Source organism: Giraffa tippelskirchi, chromosome 14, assembly GCF_054371585.1.
Source record: "Giraffa tippelskirchi isolate mGirTip1 chromosome 14, T2T-mGirTip1v1.2.pri, whole genome shotgun sequence".
In the NCBI taxonomy this organism is placed as follows: domain Eukaryota; kingdom Metazoa; phylum Chordata; class Mammalia; order Artiodactyla; family Giraffidae; genus Giraffa; species Giraffa tippelskirchi.
In genome coordinates this window covers 49,119,255-49,145,705 of record NC_137288.1, presented here as the reverse complement: position 1 = coordinate 49,145,705, position 26,451 = coordinate 49,119,255, and the positions used below count along the sequence as shown (strand labels likewise).

At 41.3% G+C, this 26,451-nt stretch overlaps 1 protein-coding gene, 1 long non-coding RNA gene and 1 other non-coding gene across 9 annotated transcripts in view; 2 read left to right on the top strand and 1 right to left on the bottom strand.

Moving 5' to 3' along the window:
• Positions 1 to 10,274: 10,274 nt before the first annotated feature.
• LOC145534436 (uncharacterized) lies at positions 10,275 to 20,679 on the top strand. The gene is made up of 3 exons (XR_014074593.1): positions 10,275 to 10,497; positions 10,610 to 10,777; positions 20,391 to 20,679. It is a non-coding gene; the product is annotated as an uncharacterized LOC145534436 (long non-coding RNA).
• Positions 14,894 to 15,028, top strand: LOC145535019 (small nucleolar RNA SNORA70). The gene has a single exon (XR_014075186.1). It is a non-coding gene; the product is annotated as a small nucleolar RNA SNORA70 (small nucleolar RNA).
• NDC80 (NDC80 kinetochore complex component) overlaps positions 19,713 to 26,451 on the bottom strand; it is a 34,850-nt gene continuing 28,111 nt past the window's right edge. For all 7 annotated transcript variants that reach the window (XM_081561879.1, XM_081561876.1, XM_081561877.1 and 4 more), the window contains 4 exons: positions 24,002 to 24,094; positions 23,336 to 23,466; positions 22,459 to 22,561; positions 19,713 to 20,132 (listed from right to left, as the gene is read on the bottom strand). In XM_081561879.1, coding sequence (XP_081418005.1) covers positions 19,995 to 20,132; positions 22,459 to 22,561; positions 23,336 to 23,466; positions 24,002 to 24,094 — 465 coding nt within the window. In that variant the 3' untranslated portion in view covers positions 19,713 to 19,994. The remainder of the gene's footprint in view (positions 20,133 to 22,458; positions 22,562 to 23,335; positions 23,467 to 24,001; positions 24,095 to 26,451) is intronic.

Below are 26,451 nucleotides of genomic sequence, written 5' to 3'. Positions count from 1 at the left end.
CTGACTCTATAATAATTTGACTATTCTAGGTACCTCATGTAAGTACGAAGTATAAGTTCCTCGTATAAGTACGAGGAATCAAACAGGATTTTAGGTCTGATCATGGTGGCTCAGCGGTAAGGAATCCGCTTGCCCATTCAGGAGACTTGGTTTCAATCTCTGGGTCAGGAAGATCCTCTGGAGAAGAAAATGGCAACCCACTCCAGTATTCTTCCCTGGGAAATCCCATGGAGAGAGGAGCCTGGTGGGCCACAGTCCAGGGGTTGCAAAAGAGTTGGACACGACTTACCGATTAAACAACAGTATTTGTAAAGAGAACTTCTTTGACTTCTAGGTTGAAAATAAACTGTAAGGGGCCAAATGTAGAAACCAACAGACCAACCAGGAGGCTGAGTCAGTAATCCAAGCAAGAAATAATAAGGGCTTGATCTATGCTGGTAATGGTAGAGCTGAAGGGAGGTGGTCAGATTTTAGATAGATTTTGAAGATGAGGCTGAAAGATTTGCTAATGATTTGGACATGTGGCACGTGAAAAAGAGAAGTGTCAAACTAGTTTCCCAAACGTGTGGCTCCCCGGGATGTGCAAGATGTACTTGCATGTTTTTGGCCACTCAACTTCTCTCTCCCTTCCTACGTTTGGAGAATTTCCCATCATATAAACCTAAGTGACAGATAGCACATCTCCAACAGAAGGTGTGACTGCCAGTGGCAAACAACTTGGTCCAGTCTCCTAGGCCCCTGAGATGCACCCACATAACCAGTCAAACATTAATGGGGCTCTCAGCATGTGGCGGCCACTGTGTGGAGTGGTGTGCACCATGTAAGGGCAGTGCTTTTCTCATAAAACCAATTCATGATTTTAACTGTGTTCTGACCAAGTAGTTTTCAAGTAAGGTTTACCAGCCTCCCAGCAAATTCAGTTTCTTAGTCAAAAATACTGTTTCTGCTTTTACTTATTCTATGTTTTTATTTTTCAGCTACACTGGGAAGCATGTGGGGTCTTAATTTCCCCACCAAGAATTGAACTTGCACCCTCTGCATTGGAAGCACAGAGTTTTAACCACTGGACCACCAGGGAAGTCCCCGTTTCTAATTTTAAAATAGCCGGAAATAGTTTCTCTTCCTTGTAAATAAAAACTTCAATTGGGGAACTTTCTTGGTGGTCCAGTGGTTAAGACTCCACACTCCCAATGCAGGGAACCTGGGTTCAATCCCTGGGTGGGAAACTAAGATTCTGCATGTCCCATGGTATGATCAAAATTTTAAATGAATAATATATATATTTTAAGAAACCTCAATTGATACATTAGGGATTGATATTCTTACTATGAATGCTATATTAATAACTACCATTCATGGAGTGATTGAGGAAGTTATGTTAATTAATTCCGCTAGATAAGACTCTTTGTGACTCCACGGACTGTAGTCCGTCAGGCTCCTTTGTCCACGGAATTCTCCAGGCAAGAATACTGGAGTGGGTTGCCATTTCCTTCTCCAGGGGATCTTCCTGACCCAAGGATTGGACCCGGATCTCCTGCATTGCAGCTGGACTCTTTACCATTTGAGCAACCAGGAATATTCCTATGTTAGAATTGAGGAAACTGAAACATAAAGGATAAACCAGTTGCCAAAGGTCATATGGCTAGTAATTGACTAAAAGTCAAATTTTTCTGTCTCCCAAGTTTGAACACTTACACATTACAGATAAGTTCATTTGGGGCTCATGTAATATTGTGAACTATCATTTTTCCATTAATTGAGTTCTCTGTATAACCTCTATGCATATTCACAAGTATTAAATTCCCTTGAAATCATCAAAAACTATAGAACATAGTGCTGAAATATTAAAATGTGTCATTCTCTTGAAAATTTACTATAGTCTGCCAAAAACCATAAATCTAATTCAAAATAGATACTAATGCTTGCTAGTTTTGTTTGAATTCTGGGCAAACTTTTCTGAAAGTTTGAATTTTAATACATTGTGCTTTGATCGGTAAGAACCTAGAGGTAAAGTTCTATACTGGTAAATACACTGAACTCTTCTTCAGACGGCACCTACTATCACTGAGACATTATAGTACCAGGTTCGACATTAAGAATGAAGACAAATTCAAAAGGACACACTTTTTTTTTTGGTGCTCTTTTAAACAAATTAACTAAAACATGCATAGTTACCTAAAATACAAGGTGGTAGTTTTGAATATTGAAACTCACTGCTAAAAAAAAAATGTTGCTTACTAATAAGAGGAATGACTAAAAGAAATGAAACTGGGTTGTCAGAAAAGAAGCTTATGGTTTGTGAGCTTCTGAGAAGCACTCAGAGGAGGAGCAGGTTATTAGGAGCATTTTGTTTTAATGGGGCAGCATTGAAGAAGCAACGTGTTGTTAGGGATGTAAAAACTGAGCTAGGAGTGAGAACACTGGCTCCTAAGTGCCCAACCTACCCCCTTGCTAAGCTATGCAACTCAAGATGATTCCACCAATACTGAGCACAGAATTACTGAGACAGATGAGTAAAACAGACACATAAACATAGATGACCGTGATGCCTTATTAGAAGTGATCATTCATTCATTCACTAATCCATGCAGCATTTGTTGCCCATCACATACTTGTGTGTCAGATACTGGGCCTTCAAAAGTGAATGAGAAACAGCTCCCCCGACTGCCCCCACCTCCATCCTCCCCAGGAGCCAGTGGCCCAGGAAATTAGTGCCCTTGTGGCGAGGGACACTGACATTGCATTCCTCCCTTCCATAGACTTCCGTGGTCCTTCCCAGCCTGGGGTTGGGAGGTGCTGTTGCTCTCTCCCCCACACCTCCTGGACCCAAATGATCTTTAGACACTTCAAGCTCTGAAAATATGGTTGTTTCCTGCTCTATGGATAAAAATACATACACCGTAAAGCAATAAAATGAGGAAAACTATATATAATTAATCTGCTCTTCCAGATATTTTAAATCTTGGAAAGTCTAATGCAATTTATCATTAAATTGGATGTGTCCAAATACATATCAGCATTTGCAAACACATTCACGGGGCTCAACGATTTTCTGAGATCCATCATGGTTCCCAGATGATACTAAAATACTGTTTATTCTTGAATTAAGAAACGAGTCAGATGCCTAATGGCCAGGACTCACCAGAAGATTCTGTCCTCTATCAGGAATACAATGGCAGTAAGGAGCTATTGAAGGTTCTTAACCTCAGATGGGGCGTGCTTCCATATGCACTTCAGAAAGTTCTCTCTAGCTATATTATCTGGGGGTTCCCAACGTCCTCCAACTGCAGGGGGCATGGGTTTGATCCCTGGTCGGGAAACTAAGATCCCTGCATGCCTCATTGAGCGGCTAAACAACAAGAGGAGCAAACAAACAAAAAAAGAGAACCCAAAAATGGGCAGAAAAATCTTTCCCTAACAATGAGCAGTTCCCTGAACATATCTGCATTATTTCAAATGTAGTCCCCAAACAAAGCCCAGGGAGAAAAACACAAGTTTCCCCATGGACAGTTTCTATTTTCTATCTAGGTTTCACTTTCCTGAAAGAGATCTAAGCCTTTTCCTAAAAGCTGAATGCTATTCACCCTCCCTGCTACAGGGTACTTGGCTTGTTAGAGAGTTAGAACATAGCATCCCCACTAGGGGCTTCCCAGGTAACCCACCTGCAATGCAGGAGACACAGACAGATGGGGGTTCGATCTGCAGGTTGGGAAGATCCCCTGAAGGAGGGCATGGCAACCCACTCCAGTATTCTTACCTGGAGAATCCTGTGGACAGAGGAGCCTGGTGGACTATATAGTCCATGGAGTTGCAAAGAGTGGGACACAACTGAAGCGACTTAGCGTGCGTGGACATCCCCACTAGAGATACGTAAATATTATAGCAAGTAGCTCATTTACTTTTATGTAACCATACAAATTATGAAAAACAAGGACGGCTTGTACTTTTCACATGCCTCAAGTCTATTTTTTTTTAGTTGTAAACACTATCATCGATAGCTTAACTCAAACTGACCTTTGTCCAGCCCAGCCAGTTGTTCTTTACAGACCTTCCTCCAGCTTGAGGTGAACATTACTCCTGTAATTGACCCCCTGCTGCCCCATGGGACTCAGCTCCTAATGCTTCTGAAATGTGATCCAGAGAAGAAATATTCTCCAAAGCAATCAGTAAGCTTGCAGAAATGAAGCTGCTTAAATCACACTGGATTCATTGCACAAAGATATCCAAGCACCCCCATTCCCAATCACACACAGACAAAGTGTGAATTTTTTCAGGAAAGTTTAGTGGGAACAAACTACACAAAAATACACAAAAGATGCTCTCAGTTTTCATGTTTTTGTTTCTCAGTTTTAGAGTAGATGTTTCCTGCTTCTACAGCTGTTGGGTGTGTCCCTCCTGTTCCTGTGTTTTAAAGCTTAAAAAAAAAAAAAGGCTTCTCAAAAAAGAAGAAAGAAGTCGAGCAGAATCACAAGTATACACACACATATGTGCATGCACACACATTCACATGCACACGTACACACAGAGTCCCCTGAACATTTATGACTTACAGATTCACAGCCTCTCAACCCTTTCCATTTTCCAGAACGTGTTTGCCTTTCATTGCAAAGCTAAGCCTTTCCAACCCCTGTTGTCTTTGCAGAACAAAGGGAAGTTTATACTGAATAATGTATTGTCTTCCACTTTGCTAGCCTTAGAGAGAAACTACTCGCAACTAAAAGCCAAATTCCTCAAGGTATTCTAGCACAAAGTCAACTAAAACAGTAAGGGGGAATACAGAACATGCTTATTGTGATAATGCTGTTCTTGCCCTGTGAACCTAAGTCTTCTCACGGAGTAGGGTCCCCATGGAAGTGTAGGAAAGAGCTTCTGGTGAAGTCCATCTCAGGTATTCCAATAACTGCTGAGTGGCCTTCTTCCTTCAGTTCAGTTCAGTTCAGTTCGTTTGCTCAGTCGTGTCCGACTCTTTGCGACCTCATGAACCGCAGCATGCCAGGCCTCCCTGTCCATCACCAACTCCTGGAGTTTACCCAAACCCATGCCCATCGAGTCGGTGATGCCATCCAGCCATCTCATCCTCTGTCGTCCCTTTCTCCTCCTGCCCCCAATCCTTCCCAGCATCAGGGTCTTTTCCAATGAGTCAACTCTTCGCATGAGGTGGCCAAAGTATTGGAGTTTCAGCTTCAATATCAGTCCTTCCAATGAACACCCAGGACTGACCTCCTCCAGGATGGACTGGCTGGATCTCCTTGCAGTCCAAGGGACTCTCAAGAGTCTTCTCCAACACCACAGTTCAAATGCATCAATTCTTTGGCACTCAGCTCCTTCCTTCATGTAAGCTAAATTTCCCACCTTCCTCTGCTCAGTTGAATTTTTCCTCGAGTGCTCTTCTGGAACCACAACCCTGCTGAGACTTTTCCATGGTCTTCTAGTCGGCCAAATTACCTTCCCCAACCTTCGACCTCTCACTTAGGACCTGAGAAAATGCAAAGCCACTCTGCTATTAGTCAGACTGTGTTAGACAATGTTTTGAACAGGATGCAGTCAGGCCAACATGACAATGTCCTGCTGACATTGTTTGACAGCGTCTCTAACCAAATACACTTAAGGCTATACTGTGGTTGGAAAAATGACTAACAAGCCATCCTTTCTCAGAATCGACCAGCACAAGTGCACACCCCGACCTGTCTTACTGAGACATCCCATGAGTAGTTCTTCCGCAGACCAGCGAGTTCAATAAAATCAACATTTTCCTATAGGTGTGGATTGTTGATCTTTTCTTTGGTTGGTGGGCTTTACCTGGCTTTGGCTGGCTCTGGTGACTTCTTCAACTGAGTGCTATCCCACAGAACTGGGGTCACCTGACTCTCCCTCCTCCTAGAAGCCACGTTTTCCTATTCACTCAATACATGTGCTTGCTAAATTGCTCAGTCATGTCTGACTCTTTCTGACCCTATGAACTCTAGCCCATTAGGCTCCTTTGTCCATGGGATTCTCCAGGCAAGAATACTGGAGTGGGTTGCCATTTCCTACTCCAGGGTATCTTCCCAACCCAGGGATCGAACCCTTGTCTCTTATGTCTCCTGCATTAGCAGACAGGTTCTTTACCACTAATGTCATCTGGGAAACCCATTCACTTGATGGAACTTCTCAAGTTCCCTTTCTCTGCACCAAGGATCTTTAGTTGCAGCATGTGGAATCTAATTTCCTGACCAGGGATTGAACCCAGGCCTCCTGCATTGGGAGTGCTGAGTCTTAGCCACTGGACCACCAGGGAAGTTCCTCCCCTACAGATTGAGAGCATCCACAAAGGGGGATTTGGGGTTTGCTGCCTTCAATATCTACTCCTTGCTCACTATCTTCCATGTGAGGTTTCCTGCTCGATGTGTTAAAGCCACTTCAGCCTCACTCCTTTCTCTATGTCCAGCTTCATTTCTGGCCCAATTCAATTCCGAAGATTTCCTTGCTCATCTCAGAATGGATAGTTTCAAATAATCAGCTATTTCACCTCTCCAAATCACTCTCTCAAGAAGTGAGTCATGAGGGTGTAGGTAGACCAGCAAATCTGGGATTCTCTTTCAGGATCCAAATAACTTGCACATTGACCCCTCCTCCCCCAAGGTGCCTGGAAAACCAATTCTCTCAAAGAGACCTAACCTCGTCGCCCCTACTCCAAAGTTGTTTCATACCTGGGGATTGAACCTGGGTTCCCTGCATTGGAAGTGTGGAGTCTTAGTCACTAGACCATCAGGGAAGTCCCTCCCCTACACATTGAGAGTTTTACATCCATTCCATTTCTCTCCCCTCATGCCGGTGGAGTTTTGCCTTCTCTACTCTCACGAGCAAAGGACCTTCCCTTAAGAGCCTGGCTGCTGCTGCTGCTAAGTTGCTTCAGTCGTGTCCGACTCTGTGTGACCCCATAGATGGCAGCCTACCAGGCTCCGCCATCCCTGGGATTCTCCAGGCAAGAACACTGGAGTGGGTTGCCATTTCCTTCTCCAATGCGTGAAAGTGAAGTCGCTCAGTCGTGTCCAACTCTTCGCAACCCCATGGACTGCAGCCTACCAGGCTCCTTCATCCATGGGATTTTCCAGGCAAGAGTACTGCAGTGGGTTGCCGTTGCCTGGACAGCTACCTTATTCTCTGATTTGTAAAGAACTGATGCTCTTTCTACTTCTGATGTTGAAAGATAAGCAGGGAGTAATTTTTCCCTCTAATTACATTGTTCTGTCTTCTTGTAGACCTAATACTGAAAGACTTTCCTAAGACAGACCCATTTCTGCCAGTAGAAGACTAGCTTCTTGAGCACAGATATCTTTCTCCTTTCTTAGGAGTTGAAAAGCCTGCCAGTGGAGAGCAGTTCATTACCCCGCCCTCTACTACGGTGGCACTGTCACCTCCCTTTTGTGGGCAAACCACTGGGGACCTTCCCTCTTTGTATCTCAACCCACATTCGTCTGATGGGTGGAATCTCTTCAGAGCTGATAATCGTCCTCCCAGTTGGAGGTGGAAGGTCTACAAGGGATAAAATATCCCTCTATCATCACCCACTTTTTTAAAAAATGTGGAATTCTTTTTTTTTAAATATTAATTTTTACTTATTTATTTTGGCTGTGCCAGGTCTTAGTTGCAGCATAAGAACTCTAAGCTGAGGCATGTGGGATCTAGTTCCTTGACTAGGAATCAAACCCGAGCCCCCTGCATTGGAAGTGAGGAGTCTTAGCCACTGGACCTCCAGGGCTATATGATCATCCTCTTACAGATGATTGGTGGAAAGTGTCTCCCACTTGTTCAGTTGCTTGACGTTAGCAACTTACCATCCCCAACTTGACCGCATGCACCCTGCCCTGCCACACTGCACCCTTACTAAGTACACATGCCCTTGGCAACTTCACTGGCCTATAATCCCCTTAAGTTTCAGTTCCTTTTTTGAGAGTCTTGTTACATTTCGTACAATCACTCAGCTTCTCGGAGAATAAACTGACTTCCCGACTACCTTACTAAATTGCTTCACAAACTCCTGTGCCCTTTTTATTGCTTTCATGTTGTTCCCTTGGGACACCTCTCTGTCTCCTACTAAATGGTTTAAACCCCAAGTGACATTACACAGAGACAAATCTAATGAATGTCCATGGAAGGCAGGTGGTATAATAGTTCAGAGCTCAGGTTCGGCAATCATACTGCCTCAATTCTGTTTCACCATTTACTGATGAATTTTACCGATAACTATTGAGAACTTGGCAAAATCACTTCACCTTCCTTTTTCTCAGTCTGTGAGAGATCAAGTGCATAAAAGATAAGTAAATTATGGAAACCTTAGTAATACAATTGTCAGTTGAATAATATACAATTATATATAACATAATTGATAAGGTAGATCTGATTGACGATGTGTTAATAGCACATAATACGTCCTAAAAAAGAAAATACACTTTCCTTTCAATTGCTTGTGAACATTCATAAAAATTACGAGGCCAGAAAGAAAAACCTCAGTAAAGTGCAAACACTGAATAGTAGAGACAGTATTCTCTGACCATGGTGCAATATAACTAGAAATTAGTAAAAATGAGGGGGACAAAACTCCTTTTATGTGGAAATGTCAAACTATGTTAAACAATTCTTTGAACAAAGAGAAACCACCAACTGAAACTATAGATGATGAAAACATAGCATCACAAGAACCTGGGGAGGGCTTGCTGTGGCCATCCTGGCTTGTGGGCTCCTGCACTCAGCCTCCGAGGGTCACAAGGCAGGGAGACATGGATGTGTTTGTTGTCGACTGTGGCTTTGACACGTGCAAAACTGGCTTTGCTGAAGATAATACCCCTAGCTGTGTTCCCATCCATCGTCTGGTGCCCCAACACCAAGACTGCATGGTGGGTAAGGGGCAAAAGGACAGCTACGTGGAGGACATGATCCAAGGAAGGCTCAGTGTCCAGACCCTGGAGCACCCCACGGAGCAGGGCATCATCACCCACCCTGATGACGTGGGGAAGATCTGGGACTACCATACCTTCTACAGGGAGAAAGTGTCCCTTAGAAATGGGAGCTTAAGCCTTGCAGTTCAGGGTTTGAGATGAGCACAGTCCCCAGTTGGTGACTGGGAGGGACGGCAGCTGGAGGAACACCGGCTTCTACCCCTTGATTCCCACTCCTGTGAAGCCTTCCTACTGGCTCCACACAGAACTCTCTGCCTTAATAAACATGTTGCATCTTTTCTTTTTTTTTGACCAGGTCAAATGGCTTGCAGCATCTTAGTTTCCCAACTAGGGATCGAATCCCAGTCACCACAGTGAAATCTCAGAGTCCTAACCACTGGACCACTGGAGAATTCCCATAAATATGTGGTATTTTAAAGGTTGGGGACTTACCCCTTCAGACTGCTTCCTCTAAGCTGGCATTTCAGTTGCATGTTTAGAAGAATAGTCCCTTGCAGGGACTTCCCTCGTGGCCCACTGGCTAAGACTCCCCTACTCCCAATGCAGGGGGCCCAGGTTTGATCCTTGGTCAGGAAACTAGAACCCACATGTCACAAGTAAAGAGTTCACATGCTACAACTGAAAGCCTGGTGCAGCCAAAAAAGAAAGAAAGAATGAACGAACGAAAGAAAGAAAGAAAGAGGATAGTCCCCTGGATAATCCAGTCCAAAATAGACCAGTGTATTCTGTGGTCACGAGCTCAATCCTCTATTTCTTTCATTGATCAGATGTTATGTGTGTGGAACTCCTCACGGGTGAGTCAAGCATTCCTAAAGCCCCACACAGGGCTGCCAGTTGAGGCTACGTGGGGAGGTAAGGCAAACTCTCCCTCAGAATAGGTTTCTGTTCTGGTCAAGATGAATTGCTGTCCTTCCAGGATAGACAGGGCCTCCTGTGGTCAATTTGCCACCTTGTGGCCAGCTGGTCTCCTCTAGCGATAGTGCTAGAAAAGACTTGGTGTGCTGCAGTCCATGGGGTCACAAAGAGTCGGACATGACTGAGCGACTGAACAACGACAAACGATAGTGCTCTATCACAGTGTTGGTCTCTGTGGCTGACAAGATGGACATTCAGAAGGAGCAGTAGCCAGATGAGTCTTGGTAAGCGGGAGTCTTTGCTTCTGGACCTACGTGGAACTTCTGTCCTTTTCTTTTGCCCCTAGGATCACCATCTCTATTAACCAGCTCCATGGCATCTTCAAATTAAGCCCCCTAGACTGCTTTTCTGACTTTCTCTGCACTGTGAGCAGCCTCCTGCCTTTGTGACTGTGGAGCTCCATTATCCCCATGGATGTTCATGAGCTCATTGTCTGCCCCTCTCACTGTCATGCCAGCCTGCAGTGGAGCCAGCACTGAATTCCCCAGTGATGCAGCTACCCTTATCACCAGGGCGGTCCCTATGGACTCCATGGATGGGGTGTCCTTGGGGTCCTCCAGTGGAACACTGGAGGCCCATCTGGCTTCAAATTATGTATTCCAGCGAGCTCACTTTCCTCAACTTTCCTGTTGTTGTTCAGTTGGTAAGTTGTGTCTGGCTCTTTATGACCTCACGGACTGCAGCATGCCAGGATTCTCTGTCCGTGGAATTCTCCAGGCAAGAATACTGGAGTGGGTTGCCATTTTCTTCTCCAGGGGATCTTCCCAATCCAGAACCCATGTCTCCTGGATTGACAGGTCGGTGCTTCACCACTGAGACACAAGGGAAGACTTTTCTATTTCCTCCTATACTCTGTCAGAGCAACCTAGGTACTCCCACTTCGCTGAGAAAAAGCCATCATCTTATCCAGCCTCCTAAGAGCGGTGAGTTCATCCCACCCCCTGGGGTCTTCTCCAGGGTGTTAAATCCCACATTTTTAAAAAGTGGCCTTAGGCCAATGAATTCTTGAACATCTGGCCTATGTTCTGGCTCCCATAATCAAGCATGTGTGTGATGTTGGATTGGCACTGGAGCTATGGGTGTGAACTCATGGTTTTTAATATATTGATACAGATATAAATATAAAGATAGACGTCTTTGTGTATATAAATACTTATATTTTCTACTTTTGTACTTGGAGACAACCGAGATGTATTGGCACCTTAGGTACAATCAACACACACAGTGTTAGTTTTGGTTTCCAAATATTATTGTCCACTAAAACACACTTGGCATCCTCAGAGAATGGCTGATTGCAGGGTAGGCAGGGAAAGTATAGAAAGGACTTGGAACATTTTCTTGTGCCAGAAAGCAAGGAAATACTCAAAGTGTGTTGGAGAAATTTCAAAAAAGGACACAGGAGCCAGCCTGCAGCGGCTCCCACTGGTCAAATCTGAGGGTTCCGTGTAGGTCCAGAAGCAAAGACTCCCACCTACCAAGACTGATCTGGCTACCGCTCCCTCTGAATGTCTATCTTGTTTATTTTAAACATCAAAATAAATGATGATAGCTACAGACTACAACTCACTGATTAAAATAAGAATCCGTAGGTTCATACTGATATAAACAAATACATAGAGGAGAAGGGAAAGTTCTTTCTTACAGTAGGATGTCAACTAATAAACATGGAAGTAAGTAATAGAATTAGAAATTTAAACATTACTTTTTGGCATTTTTAAATTTCTAGAACTAGAAATTTTTAAAATTGCTTAATTACAGCACGGTGTCTATAGTTTATAAAACTATATCGTACATTTAAAAGCTTCTAAAAGAGTAGGTATTAAAAGTTCTCATCACACACAAAAAATTGTAACTACTTGTAGTGATGGATGTTAACTAGACTCATTGTGATGGTCATTTTGCAATACATACAAATGTCCAGTTGTGATGTTGCACACTTTAAACTATTTGCCAACTACATCTCAATTAAAACATCAATCTTTGGCAACATAGTAACGATTCATTCAGGACACACTGATGTTGAAACTAGTAAGTGAAAGCTTGATGACAAACATTATATTTATATAGCTCAATTCCAGGAGATAGTGAAGGACAGAGAAGTCTGGTGTGCTGCAGTCCATGGGGTTGCGAAGAGTCAGACACAACTGAGCAACAACAAAAAGTACCCTCCCCCTCTTTTTGTCTTTTTACTGCACGACACGGCATGTGGGATCTCAGTTCCCAGACTAGGGATCGAACTAACATCCCTTGCATTGAAAGTGCAGACAGAGTCTTAACAACTAGACCACCAGGGAAGTTCCTCCTCCCCAATTCTTAATTACAGGGCAAGAGTAATCTTGCAGATACCATCCAAATCAAGTGATTAAAGTTAACACTCAGTTCAGTTCAGTTCAGTTGCTCAGTTGTGTCTGACTCTGTGACTCCATGGACTGAAGCACGCCAGGCTTCCCTGTCCATCACCAACTCCAGGGACTTGCTCAAACTTGCGTCTATCGAGTTGGTGATGCCATCCAACTCAGGCCATCTCATCCTCTGTTGTCCCTTTGTCCTCCTGCCTTCAATCTTTCCCAGCATCAGGGGCTTTTTTAATGAGTCAGTTCTTCGCATCAGGTGGCCAAAGTATTGGAGTTTCAGCTTCAGCATCAGTCCTTCCAATGAATATTCAGGACTGATTTCCTTTAGGATGGACTGGCTGGATCTCCTTGCAGTCTAAGGAACTCTCAAGAGTCTTCTTCAACACCGCAGTTCAAAAGCATCAATTTTTCGGCATTCAGCTTTCTTTATGGTCCAGCTTTCACATCCATACATGACTACTGGAAAAAGCATAGTGTTGACTAGACAGACTTTTGTCGACAAAGTAATGTCTCTGCTTTTTAATATGCTGTCTAGGTTGGTCATAGCTTTTCTTCAAAGGAGCAAGTGTCTTTTAATTTTATGGCTGCAATCACCATCTGCAGTGATTTTTGCAGCCCCCCAAAATAAAGTCTGTCACTGTTTCCATTGTTTCCCCATCTATTTGCCATCAAGTGATGGGACCGGATGCCATGATTTTAGTTTTCTGAATGTTGAGCTTTAAGCCAACTTTTTCACTCTCCTCTTTCACTTTCATCAAGAAGTTCTTCAGTTCCTCTTCACTTTCTGCCATGATGGTGGTGTCATCTGCATATCTGAGGTTATTAATATTTTCCCTGGCAAACTTGATTCCAGCTTGTGCTTCATCCAGCCTGGCATTTTGGATGATGTACTCTGAATATAAGTTAAATAAGCAGAGTGACAATCTACAGCCTTGACATACTCCTTTTCCTATTTGGAACCAGTCTGTTGTTCCATGTCCAGTTCTAACTGTTGCTTCTTGACCTGCATACAGATTTCTCAAGAGGCAGGTCAGGTGGTCTGGTATTCCCATCTCTTGAAGAATTTTCCACAGTTTGTTGTGATCTACACAGTCAAAGGCTTTTGTGTAATCAATAAAACAGAAGTAGATGTTTTTCTGGAATTCTCTTGCTTTTTTGATGATCCAATGGATGTTGGCAATTTGATCTCTGGTTCCTCTGTCTTTTCTAAATCTAGCTTGAACATCTAGGAGTTCACAGTTCATGAACTGTTGAAGTCTGGCTTGGAGAATTTTGAGCATTACTTTGCTGGTGTGTGAGATGAGTGCAATTGTGCAGTAGTTTGAACATTCCTTGCCATTGCCCTTCTTTGGGATTGGAATGAAAACTGACCTTTTGCAGTCCTGTGGCCACTGCTGAGTTTTCCAAATGTACTGGCATATTGAGTGCAGCACTTTCACAGCATCATCTTTCAGGATTTGAAATAGCTCAACTGGAATTCCATCACCTCCACTAGCTTTGTTCGTAAGTGATGCTTCCTAAGGCCCACTTGACTTCACATTCCAGGATGTCTGGCTCTAGGTGAGTGATCACACCATCCATGGTTATCTGGGTCATGAAGATCTTTTTTGTATAGTTCTGTGTATTCTTGCCACCTCTTCTTAATATCTTCTGCTTCTGTTAGGTCCATACCATTTCTGTCTTTTATTGAACCCATCTTTGCATGAAGTGTTCCCTTGGTGTCTCCAATTTTCTTGAAGAGATTTCTAGTCTTTCTCATTCTATTGGTTTCCTCTACTTCTTTGCATTGATCATTGAGGAAGGCTTTCTTATTTCTCCTTGCTATTCTTTGGAACTCTCTATTCAAATGGGTATATCTTTCCTTTTCTCCTTTGCCTTTCGCTTCTCTTCTTTCCTCAGCTATTTGTAAGGCCTCCTCAGACAACCTTTTTGCATTTCTTTTTCTTGGGGATGGTCTTCATCACTGCCTCCTGTACAATGTCATGAACCTCTGTTCATAGTTCTTCAGGCATTAATCAGTTAACATTAATGGAACCATAAACACAATGTACCTTTTGAAGCAGTATACTGAGAAGAATGTGACATCAGTTCTGTCACATCCTTCAAGGTCTACATACCCTATATTATCACAGGAACATGTTAAGAAAAAATTGAACAACAGTCTAAATCACTGGAGTCTTCAAAAATGTCAAGTCATGAAAGTCAAAGACAGAATGAGGAACTCTTTCAATGTAAAAGAGATTAAATAGATCAGGCAACTATTAATAAATGAAATATGTGATTCTGAATTGCATCTTAGACCAGGAGAAAAAGTCCTAAATAAAGGACATTATTGGGACAACTGGCAAAATTTGAGTAAGTTCTGTAAATCGGGTAATAACATATATCAATATTCATTTCCTGATTTTAAAATTGCCTTGTGGTTATATAAGAGCTTGTCATTGGTTTTAGGAAATATGCACTGAAGTATTAGAGGTAAAGGAGTATCATGTCTGCAACTTACCAGAGAGTCAAGATAGAGAGCTAGCTAAATAAATAAGTAAATAGGGAGGGCAGGGGGAGAGAATGATAAATAAATGTAGTAAAATATTAGCTATGGTATTTGTGTGAATGGGATTATTTGTATGTATTCATCTTACAACTTTTAAAAAGTCAAATTATTTCAAAATTAAAAAAGAAAATAATCTTCTGCCAATTAAACTGACTGTGTTCTGTTCCCCGTGGGGGCCTGGTGGGCAGTGGCTGCAGACAGCAGCCTTCTCAGTAGTGTATGCCACCTGTTATCTGTACAGGGTGCCCTGAGGGACCTTGGAGACAGCCCTTTCCAGTGGACAGTCACAACCGGCATGCTGGTCCCAGTCTAGGCTCCAGACAGGTGTGTGTGTTGCCTTTGGAAAGACCCAGGGTGAAGTAGCCGGGGTCCACAACGGTCAAGTCTTTATGTCTATCTGCACCAACCTGCAGAACAAGAAGCATGTGACTGAGGCCCTCCGCAGGGCCAAGTTCAAGTTCCCTGGCCGCCAGAAGATCCACATCTCCAAGAAGTGGGGATTTACTAAGGTTCCTGTGGATGAATTTGAAAATATGTCAGAAAAGCGGCTCATCCTGGACGGCTGTGGGGTCAAATAATCACTAATCGTGGCCCCTGGACAAATGGCAGGCCCACACTCATGAGACCCTTGGTGCTGTCCCCGCCTTACTCAAGCCCACCAGTAAATCCTAGTTTCCTGTCCAAAAAAAAAAAAAGAAAAAAGAAAGAAAAGAAAAAATACTCCTATAGAGGAAAGGCTTAAAATAGTAACATCAAAAGCAAGGTAAAATAACAAAGATCAAAACAGTTGGGGAAAGACTGACTTTATCAAACACAGGATCAAATATAAGATAAATAATAATAAATGAACAACCAATGTCACTGAGTGGAGCTAGAAATCATGACCACCCAACTGTTCTGTGACAAAACGTCGAAACTGGAGGAAGTTATACAAAGGCAGATTTCGGCCCAATATGAGATAGAACTTTATCTATGAGACAGATGCTCAGTCATTAAATGCTTCGAAGGAATGAACCATTTGGAAGCAGTCCTATCACCACACTAATCAGACGAGGGCCAGGTAACCATCTACAGAAATGCTATGGGAGGGGTTCCTCATTGAATGGGAGGTTGAACTGTGTATCTAAAGCCTTTTCTGACTCCAGGATTCTTGGAACTTGTAACTGGAGCAATACCTATTATACTGTAATGATGTTAGTTCTGGAGATAAGTGTGTCCCTAGGAGTTCAGAAGAAAGCGTGTAGAGTGAGGTAAAAAGTGTTAAGTGAAAACTGAAAGTACACGGATCATTTCTGTCTCCTGAGCATGTTCCAAGTTGTGCTGAGGTTATCGTTTTGGTTAAACTTAGTGCAATTTTATTGTCATTCCTAGAGATGCTATTAAATAGTATCACGTTATGGATAACATTTAACTAGTGGTGACTTTCTCTTTTAAAAAAAGCAGTGCACCTGAAATTTTAATGTACATATGAACAACTTAGTGGCGTTTTAAAAATGCACACTTGAATTCAGATTTTGGCTTAGTAGTCAAAAGTATAAAACTTCTAGAAAAAAACATAGGTGTAAATTACAGTGGTATTGGCAAAGATTTCTGGGGCTTGGCAAAGATTCCTTAAATCTTACTACACGATATGCAGAAAGTAGTTTATATAAAGCAGTAAATTTGGCCTCATCAAAATTTAAAACTTTTGTTCTTCAAAAGACACTATTAAGGGTTCCCCTGGTGGCTCAGTGGTGAAGAATCTGCCTGCCAATGTAGGAGACACGGGTTCGATTTCTGGTCTGGAAATATCCCACATGCTGCAGGAGCAACTAAGCCTGAGTGCCACAGCTATTGAGCCTGTGCCCTAATACCTGGGAGTCACAACTACTGAGCCCTCACGCAGCAACTACTGAAGTCTGTCTGCCCTAGAGCCCGTGTTCTGCAACAAGAGAAGCCACCGTAATAAGAAGCCTGTGTACCACAACTGCAACTAGAGAGTAGATCCCATTTGCTGTAACTAGAGAAAAGCCCAAGTAGCAATGAAGCATAGCTCCCCCCCAAATGTGTAAATATGAGACTAGATTGGGAACTTAAAATAAAGCACATTAAGAAAATAGGGCTTCCCTGGTGACTCAGATAGTAAAGAATCTGCCTGTAATGAGGAAAACCTGGGTTCAATCCCTGGGTTGGGAAGATCCCCTGGAGGAGGGCAGTATTCTTGCCTGGAGAATACCCATGGACAGAGGAGCCTGGCAGGCTACACGTGGGGTCGAAGAGTTGGACACAACTGAGTGGCTAAGCACACTAAGAAAACGAGAAGGCAAATCACAGACTGGGAGAATACATATACATAACATATATGGTTGATAAAAAAAACACATATGAAAAGATATTTAGCACCTTTGCTCATTAGGAAACTACAAATTAATATCATAATAGATAGAACCACATACCCTTAAGATGGCTAAATTAAAACCATACAACTGTGAGTAAGGATGTAAGCAGCTCATACACTGCAGGTAGGAACCACGTTGGGAAACATTTTCTAAGTTTCACAAAAGTTAAATATGCACCTGCCACATATGAACTAGCCATTCTACTCCTACGTGTTTACCCAAGCGAAATGAAAGGATATACCCACACAAACATCTGTACATGAAAAGTTCATATAGATTTTATTTATAAAATAGCTCCAAACTATAAACAATCCAAATGTCCATCAACAAGTAAATGAGTAAACAAACTCAATATATGCATACAATGGAACACTACTCATCAATGGAAAGGTATGAACTATTGCAACATGGATCTCACAGCTTTATGAAAGAAACAAAAATGTACATACCATATGATTCTATTTATAAAAAATGCAAACTAAAGTAACAGAAAGCAGATCAGTGTTTGCCTGGGGATGCGTGTCAGGCAGGTGTCAGGTAGGGGCAAGAGGAAGGACTGCCAAGGGCCACGAGGAAATTTTAGCAGTGATGGATATATTCATTAGCTTGTGAGAATGATTTTACAGGAGGGTATATATATATGCCCAGAGAAGGCAATGGCAATCTACTCCAGTACTCTTGCCTGGAAAATCCCATGGACGGAGGAGCCTGGCGGGGTGCCATCTATGGGGTCGCACAGAGTCAGACACGACTGAAGCGACTTAGCAGCATATATATATGCCAGAACTTAAGAAAAATTTAAATATATAAGTCTGTGTCAATACACTGCAAAAAGTGCAGATTCTGATTTAGTAGGTTTGGGGTGGGGCCAACAGTCTGCATTTTTAACAAGCTCCCCAGTGATGCTGATGCTGTTTCCATACTATGTTCTGAGTGGCACAGCCCTGAGTATGTATTTTGTCATATATACATATACCATCTGAGTACATAGTAGATTCATATGGCTGGTACCACATTGGTTAGTGTAGACAGAACATTTCCGTTATTGAATAAAGTTCTATTAGATGTCAGAGTCAAGATTCTTGAATACATTGGTAACCATTAATCTTGCCATATCTATTAATTATCTCCCAGTGATGACTTGTCTTTGATTGGACACTCCAGGCTGAATGCCCCCTCCCCGCCCTCCTAAAAGACATTCCATTCTGTATATGTGTTTAGTTGCTAAGTGGTGTCCAACTCTTTACAACCCCATGGACTATGGCGCACCAGGCTCCTCTCTTCATGGGATTTCTCACACGATGATACTGGAGTGGGTTGCCATTTCCTCCTCCGGGGGATCTTCCTGACCCGGGAATCGAACTTGTGTCTCCTGCATTGCAGGCAGATTCTTTACCTGCTGAGCCTCATTCTGTATACTGCTTATGTTTCATTTTATCATGCTTTTCACTCTGATTTGCGTTAGAGTTGGAATAAAAAGAATAGAAAGTTCAACTGGAGGTGGATGCCAGTTCAAGGAGATTCCCAACAATTTAGACCTGTCAAAGAAGCTTCTTTTTAAAAAAATTATTTTGGGTCTTCACTTCACTGCAGTGCGTGGGTTCTTAGTTGTAGTGTGAGCACTTTTTCTAGTTGCAGTGTGGGGGTCTTTTCTTGTGCAGCATGGGCTCCAGAGCTCTTGGGCTTCAGTAGTTGGGGCGCTGGGTTAGTTGCCCCACGGTATGTGGCATCTTAGATTCCCAACCAGGGATCGAACCCACATCCCCTGCACTGTAAATCAAATTCTTAACCACTGGACCACTATGGAAGTCCCTAAAACCTCACTTTCCAGCGTGACTCCCTCCCCATCCAGAACATTCATGTTTCAGGGCTCCTGTGGTCAGGATTGAGCGCAGGTTCAAGGAGTTGAGGGGGGCTTCTGCCACTAAGAGGCATGGCCTGAGGTAAACCAGGACTTCTCTAGGAATAAATTTTCATCTCTAAAATGAGAGGGGTTGAACGAGATTATTTCTTCTGATTCTCATATTCCACATCCTTCGGCTTTGAAAAATTCAGAGTAAAGATAGCATGGATCCAGAAATTTAGTTTCTCAGCTCTGGATAAAGAGTGGGTCTGACCATGTGTCCAGAGTGATTAGGAAAGGTTTTCAGTCGGTCAGTCAGTGCCAACCTGTGTAGTTTACCCCAGAGGCTAGCAAACTTTCTGTAAAGGGATGGATAGTACACATTTTTGGCTTTTCAGGCCATCTGATCTGTCACACGCAATAAATTCTGCTCTTTTTTCTTTTTGGCTACACTGCGTGGCATATAGGAGCCTAGTTCCCAGACCAGGGATTGAACCTGTGCCCCCTGCATTGGAAGCACAGAGTCCCAACTACTAGACCATCAGGGAAATCCCTAAACTTTTTTAGGGGTAAAGCAGTCACAGATGACTCGTCAATGAATGGGTGTGATTAGATTTGGCCTAATTAGTTTGCTGATTCCTGGTTTAATTATATTTTAAAATTCTTAAACTCGAAATACTTATTTTTTCTAATCATGTCAAGTTAGGCAGAGAAATCAGGGGAAAAACACACTGCATTGAGGCAATTTATTAACTCCAGGTACATAATACAACTGGTCTTTCATATTTAAATATAACAATCCAACAAGTTACCATAATTTCAGGTTCTACATATCTTAAGTTTTGAACTAGATTTAGAAAAGATATAAAAATATTTCACGGGCTTGGAAAGATGTGGTCATGAGACTTCATTGTAAGGAGGGATATAGGATATGCTAAAGACTTTTCAGACCTACAAAGGACGTTTCAAAATTTATACTGTTTATAAAGTTCTTGCTTAATCGACACTTTATCTTCATTCATCAAGAGCCTGAATTAGAGCAGCTTTCTTCTTGTACTTGTCTCCAATCTCTCTGATGTTTTCCAAGAGATCTTCAGATGCGTATTCTTTATACTCTCTCTCATTTTTAGCAATCTGCTCCTCAAGGTGTTTCTAATGGAAACAATTAGCAATTGTTAATGTAAAAACATTGATTTCTTCTAAAGTGTTTAATTGTGAAATCTATAAATAAGAGTGCACCATTTGTAAGAATAAGAATAAACAGAATACCCTTGCATCTACCTGGTCAGCCCCTCCTGTGCTCCTTTTGTATTGCTATAGCTTATTCGTGTACTGCTATATAACATTCTATTGAATGAATATACCAACATTTACTTATTTTACTGTTAATGAATTTTTGTTTGTTCCCAGGTGTGGTAGGCTGAAGAGACTCCTAAAAGCTGTCCATGTCCTGATCACCAGAACCTCTGAATATGCTATGTAACATGGTCAAAGGAACTTTGAAGATGTGAACAAGTTAAGGATTTTGAGAAAAGGAGATTATTTTGCACGATCCTGGTGGAGCCAGCATAATTATAGGGTCTTTGTAAGAAGGAATCAGCTGGGGTACTCTTTCTGCCCCCTTCTGATGCCTATGTCAGAAGCTTTCTCTATCCCTTTTATACTTTAATAAACTCTATTGCACACACACACACAAAAAGGAATCAGCTGTGTGGGAGTCAGAGGAGGAAGGCATAAGGACAAAGAGAGGTTAGAGAGGACAGATGATGCTGGGTTACTGGCTTTGAAGATGGAGGAAGAGACCACAACCCAAGGACTATTTGTGACTTCTAAAAGGAGTGCAGCCCCAAGGGATCATTTTAGACTTCTGACCACCAGAAATGTAACCACTTAAATCATTTTCTGGTCTGTGCTCCAGATGAACAATAACTCTTGAAAAAGGAACCACGAAAGGCTACGGAGACACTGGGTGGTGGAACTAGGAAGACATGGGTAGAACCCAGGTTTTCTGATGCAGTATTCCAGGGTGCTTTTCTTAGTTCTTACCACTAAGCAGAGAAGAGCACTGGCCAGCAAGTGAGCATAAGTTCAATGTCATTCAGGAGAGATGAGGGGAGATAAGATCACACGCTCTGTTGTCTAACAAATGAAAACCTTTTAATGCGATATTATGAGCTCCCCCCCAACTTTATCTCATAGTGAATTTCTAAGGATCTTTAGATTGAGCAATTTATTTTAGTTTGTGGGCTCTGCACACCAGGTTGCAGGGATAGTTTTATTGTTAAACCTTCAAGCTACGTGAAAGGTGGAGATAAGGTAAATTTCATGTTTCCAAAATACTTTATTCTGTGTTTACATACATGAAATTAACAGGAAGGAATGTTAAAAAGAAACATCAGGCTCAAAATGGAGTCACTTGAGCTAAGCCTACATCACTAAGGTGGGACTTAATACTCAGTCTAACTGCAGTTTCAACCTTCCCCAGCAATGTCATCATAACTGGTCCTTCTGGAATTTCCTGGTTGGCACCAGTGAGGTCATCTGCCTAATAGAACCTCTGTCCCACAAAGGGAGGTGACCTTGCCACCTTGCCTGCCCTGTTTAAATTTATGACTTCTTTGTCCCACCCCCTCTGACTTTTAAAACCTTGTCTTTTCTGGAGTTCCTTTTTATCTGCCACATGGGATGCTGCCCAAAACATGAATCACTGAATAAAGCCAATTTGATCTTCAGATTGACTCAGTTGACTCTTGCTTTGTAGCAGGAAAAATATTTGTCATTAAAACATGCTCTTTCATCTTAATTAAATCTTACATGTACTAATATGTTTTTCGTGTGTAGAATAGGGCCGGCCACATCATTATATACTGTTGGATATAATAAAATATCATTGTATATTGCTTATGCAAATAAGACAGATTATTTATTTTTTTATTAAGGGCTATGCTATTTTTTGTATTTATATTATAACTCAATGAAAACAAACACGCCTTAAGGAACAAGAAGAGTAACTTAATCAAGTGACAGAGTTGCATAAGCTTCACCACAATCTTTGTGCCCATCTGCCCTTATTCCCACCCCAGCTCCTGGCAAGGATAAATCTACTTTCTGACTCTGCGGATCTGCCTTTTCTGGACATTTTATATTAGTGAGTCATAAATATGTGCACTTTTGCATCTTTCACTGAGTATCATGTTTTTGACATTCATTTCATGTTGTAGCATGCATCAGTGCTTCTTTCCTTTTATTGATGAATCATATACCAATATATGGGTATATCATTCATTAGTTAAAAACCTATGTAAAACAGATTACTACAAAATACACACTGCTATGTAAGACTCTTCTGATAAATTTTTACTAGATCATATTTTCCAGAGAAATAAAAACTATCATTTAATTTCTGTAGAAGCAGAACAGAAATATATCAGTTTGAAAAAGCTTTCTTAGATCGTAGGAAAGACCTTCACACACTTACCTCCACAGACCCGACATGTGTAGCAACCATCTCTAAAAGACGCTGCAAGTTATTTCCCACTTTCCGTCTCTCTTCAGTTGTGGTCTGCACGACTAGTTGGCATCTGTAGGACAGAAACTCTTGTTTCAATTGTCTAGGAGAAAACCTAAGATGTCAGCTCTTGCTAGCTCACTTCTTTTCGTATTTCAATAAAACCAGGCTGTGGTTGTCTATGTTCTGCTTGCCCTGTGTCTAATTCATAGACGTCCAGTTTGCAATCAAACAGAAATAAAAACATTTCCAAAGATTGCATGCAAACAACAGCACTGAACAGCACCAAACCTTCATGCTTTAACAGATAAAACTTGGAAGCATACTGTTTACCTGAGTCTCCAAAAGGATTATAAACGTGAATGCTTTCAGGGGCAAAACATTAAATACAGATGAAGGAGGGAATAGAAGTCCTACTTTTAGGCGTTCGGATTCAAATTATAAACAAAAACTACATGCCCCAAACACCTTCAACTGAGTTTCCTATCCCTAGGCTACAAGTAAGGAAACAGGAAGATGTGATTTTAAGGTTTATAGTTCCAGACTCAAAGAAAGATTTTGTTTTTAGTTTTTTGAGTGTATTTGAATATAAATTAACATAAAGCCCATGGATTATAACTATTCAGTTCTCTCCTGACTGGAAAGGTAACAGGGGACAATAGCTGTAACGGGAGAAGAATGTATCATCCAGGGGAAGTATCTTAAGCTGCTCTGTTCATTTGGTTCTACTCACCCTCCCTCTCCCCAAACCAGCTCTATAATGTAAAGCCAAGCAAATAAACCAGGTCTAGTAGTTAAATAATTAAACAGAAAATACACATCACAGATCTTGGCGAGAGGAACTTACTCCCGCTGAACAGCGTCTAACTCATTCATAGCCTCGCTGAGGCCCTTGTTAACTGCGCTTTCCAGCAGGTGCTTGTGTTTCTCCAAGGACTCCAGCTCATCGGCACATTTTTTGTCCTCTTCTTCAGCTTCCTATCAGGATAAAGTCACAGTTATCCACACTGGATAGTCACACTTTATCCACAGTATATCCTATCCACATTCTATATACTACAGGGGGATGAAAAAAAAAATTTTATGTCAAGCATTTAAAAAAATCAGGTTGCATCATCATTTGTATTTACAGAATTGTTTACTGCTTTACACGTGTACTTTAAATGGTCTTTCGGAAATTTTATACTATAAACATAAATGTGACCTTTCAAACAGGCCTATACTGCATTCATTTAGCAGTAATTTCAAGCCTGTATATAGGAAATATACTGAATCACAAATGTAAGTATAAAATCGTACTAGAATATTAAACATGGTCTATGGTAAAATAGCGGAATTCCAGAAAAAAGTTCTTTAGAAAAAAAAATAACTCCTTACAATAAACTTTGGACAAGAAGATTACTGTAGGCAAGATATAGGATATAGCTCAAAGATTTAAGCTTGATGTCGGAACAGGTGCCTAGTCCATCAACATGGCTTTGGAGAACCTAAACAAATGGGCAAAAACTCTCACCTTCACTTTTTGTTGGTAAAGATCATCCAGCTTTTGAACTTCTTCTTTCAGAGTTCGTACACTTCTCCTGCTTTCTGTGATCATCGTACTTAACTTGAGGAATAAAACTTTGGTTGAGAAATCATAACTATACATCAAAAAATTCTTAATAAGTCATAAAACTTTTGTATTATCAACTAACTGAACCATTTTTTTTCTTCTAGTTCTTGTGGACTCTTTATCTTTCATGTCATACAAATTTAATATTTTTCCAAGAAAAGTTAATTTCAAGAAGACTTTTTTTAAAATATATATTTAAATGCAGAATGGTATACTAGGGCATTAGTTAGGAATAAAAAAATTTGGCTTAATTCTCAGTAAAATAAAGATATCAATATCTGTTTTTCTATTTTTCTGTAGCTGTGAGAGTCCTTAAATATAAACTGTTTTGCTCTGTAGGTTTTTTTTTTTCATTTAATGGATAGGTTTTATTTTTTATTTATTTTTAAAATTGTAACAGAATTTGCTTAACAATGTTGTTAGTGTCTGCTGTACAACATGAATCAGCCATATGTATACATATATCATTTCCCTCCCCCGCCATCCCACCCCTTTAGGTCATCACAGAGCACTAAGCTGAGCTCCCTGTGCTATACAGCAGCTTCCTACTATCTATTTTACACATGGTAGTGTATTTATGTCAATGATACTCTCTCAATTCATCCCACTCACTCCTTCCCCACCGTTTTGGAGTCTTAACTTTATTTAGATTTTATCTACTTTAGTTATGTGGCTTTCATTTGTGCTTTCTGGGATGTTAAAGAGAACTACTCACACTGATTTTATTTGATAATATTAGCTAATTGGTTATAGTCAATGCATTCTTCCAAAGAGTAATCAAGTTAACATTTAATCTTGTTCAAATTTAGCTTTAAGCTGAAACCAAAACGGGGAAGAAAAAAAGTGTTTCTTAAAAAAAAAAGGTGTTTCTTTCATTTCCTGTTGACAAGTGCTGATACCAGTTGATACCAGTAATTAATACAGAATTTTTTCAGCTAGATAAAGAGGATAGTATTTGCAACAGGAAACAAAGTAGTTGACGTCTTTCTTTAAAAGGATTATTCTACACATACATAAATTTAAAACAAAACATACGATTTGGGAAAAATTTAGTGAAGCTATTGTTATTTGGTAAAAGGTAGGATGGTAAAGAAAGCCGAGCGCTGAAGAATTGATGCTTTTGAACTGTGGTGTTGGAGAAGACTCTTGAGAGTCCCTTGGACTGCAAGGAGATCCAACCAGTCCATTCTAAAGGAGATCAGTCCTGGGTGTTCATTGGAAGGACTGATGTTGAAGCTAAAACTCCAGTACTTTGGCCACCTCATGCGAAAAGTTGACTCATTGGAAAAGACCCTGATGCTGGGAAGGATTGCAGGCAGGAGGAGAAGGGGATGAGAGGGTGAGATGGCTGGATGGCATCACCGACTCGATGGACATGAGTTTGGGTAAACTCTGGGAGTTGGTGATGGACAGGGAGGCCTGGCGTGCTGCGATTCACGGGGTCGCAAAGAGTCGGACACAACTGAGCAACTGAACTGAACTGAGGATGGTAAAATGACTAAACTTATTTAAGAAACTTGCAGTATAGTAGTCTTTTTTTTTTTTTCTTGCACACAGTACTTCTCATTCAGTCACCCAAAGTCCCTTGAAAGGGACATTCCTATTCACGAGAGAGAGGAGAGTGGGCTAGAAAGAATGCAGTTTACTCAGGATCATTCAACTAGCATATGCCCAGAACTCAAAACTAACCCCAAGGACTTTTTCTGCATCATTTGCCTTTCACATTTTAAAGACCAGTTACTGAAACTATAAACTTTTGCTTCCAATCTAAAGATGCTACTTCTGAAGCAAACAAACTGTTACATTAAATTCACTTGCAATAAGACCAAAACCGACACTCCAATAACCAGAACTTCTACTAGGCCCTCATGGTTGGTCAAATGTGTTTACTTTTAACTGAGCAGCGCTTCTTGCCATGTCAGTTCTACCAGTTAATTAGACATTTCCTCTCCCACCTTTTGATTATGAGTACACATTCCATTACAGTAAACAGGAGAGGAATTAAAAATAAGTTGCCAATAATTCTGCAACTTCTAAGAACTATTAATATTTGACTTCCTCCCACCCTCCCTTCTTTCTTAGCTTTCAAGTCACTTATAAACAAAGAAATCATCAATTAACCAGATGATTTTTTTCTTCTATAATTGATAGAAGCCACCAGACTGGAATTCCATCACTTCTTGCCCCCAACCAACCAACCAACACGAGACCTTTCCTTCTTCCTTCCAGTTAGTGTAAGGATGCAGGGCACACATTTGCTTCATGAAGAGAAGTAACCTCTTCAGCTCTTTTCTGGATCTCATGCCTTTGTATTTCTTCATGGACCACATTCAAATCCATCAACGTCTTTT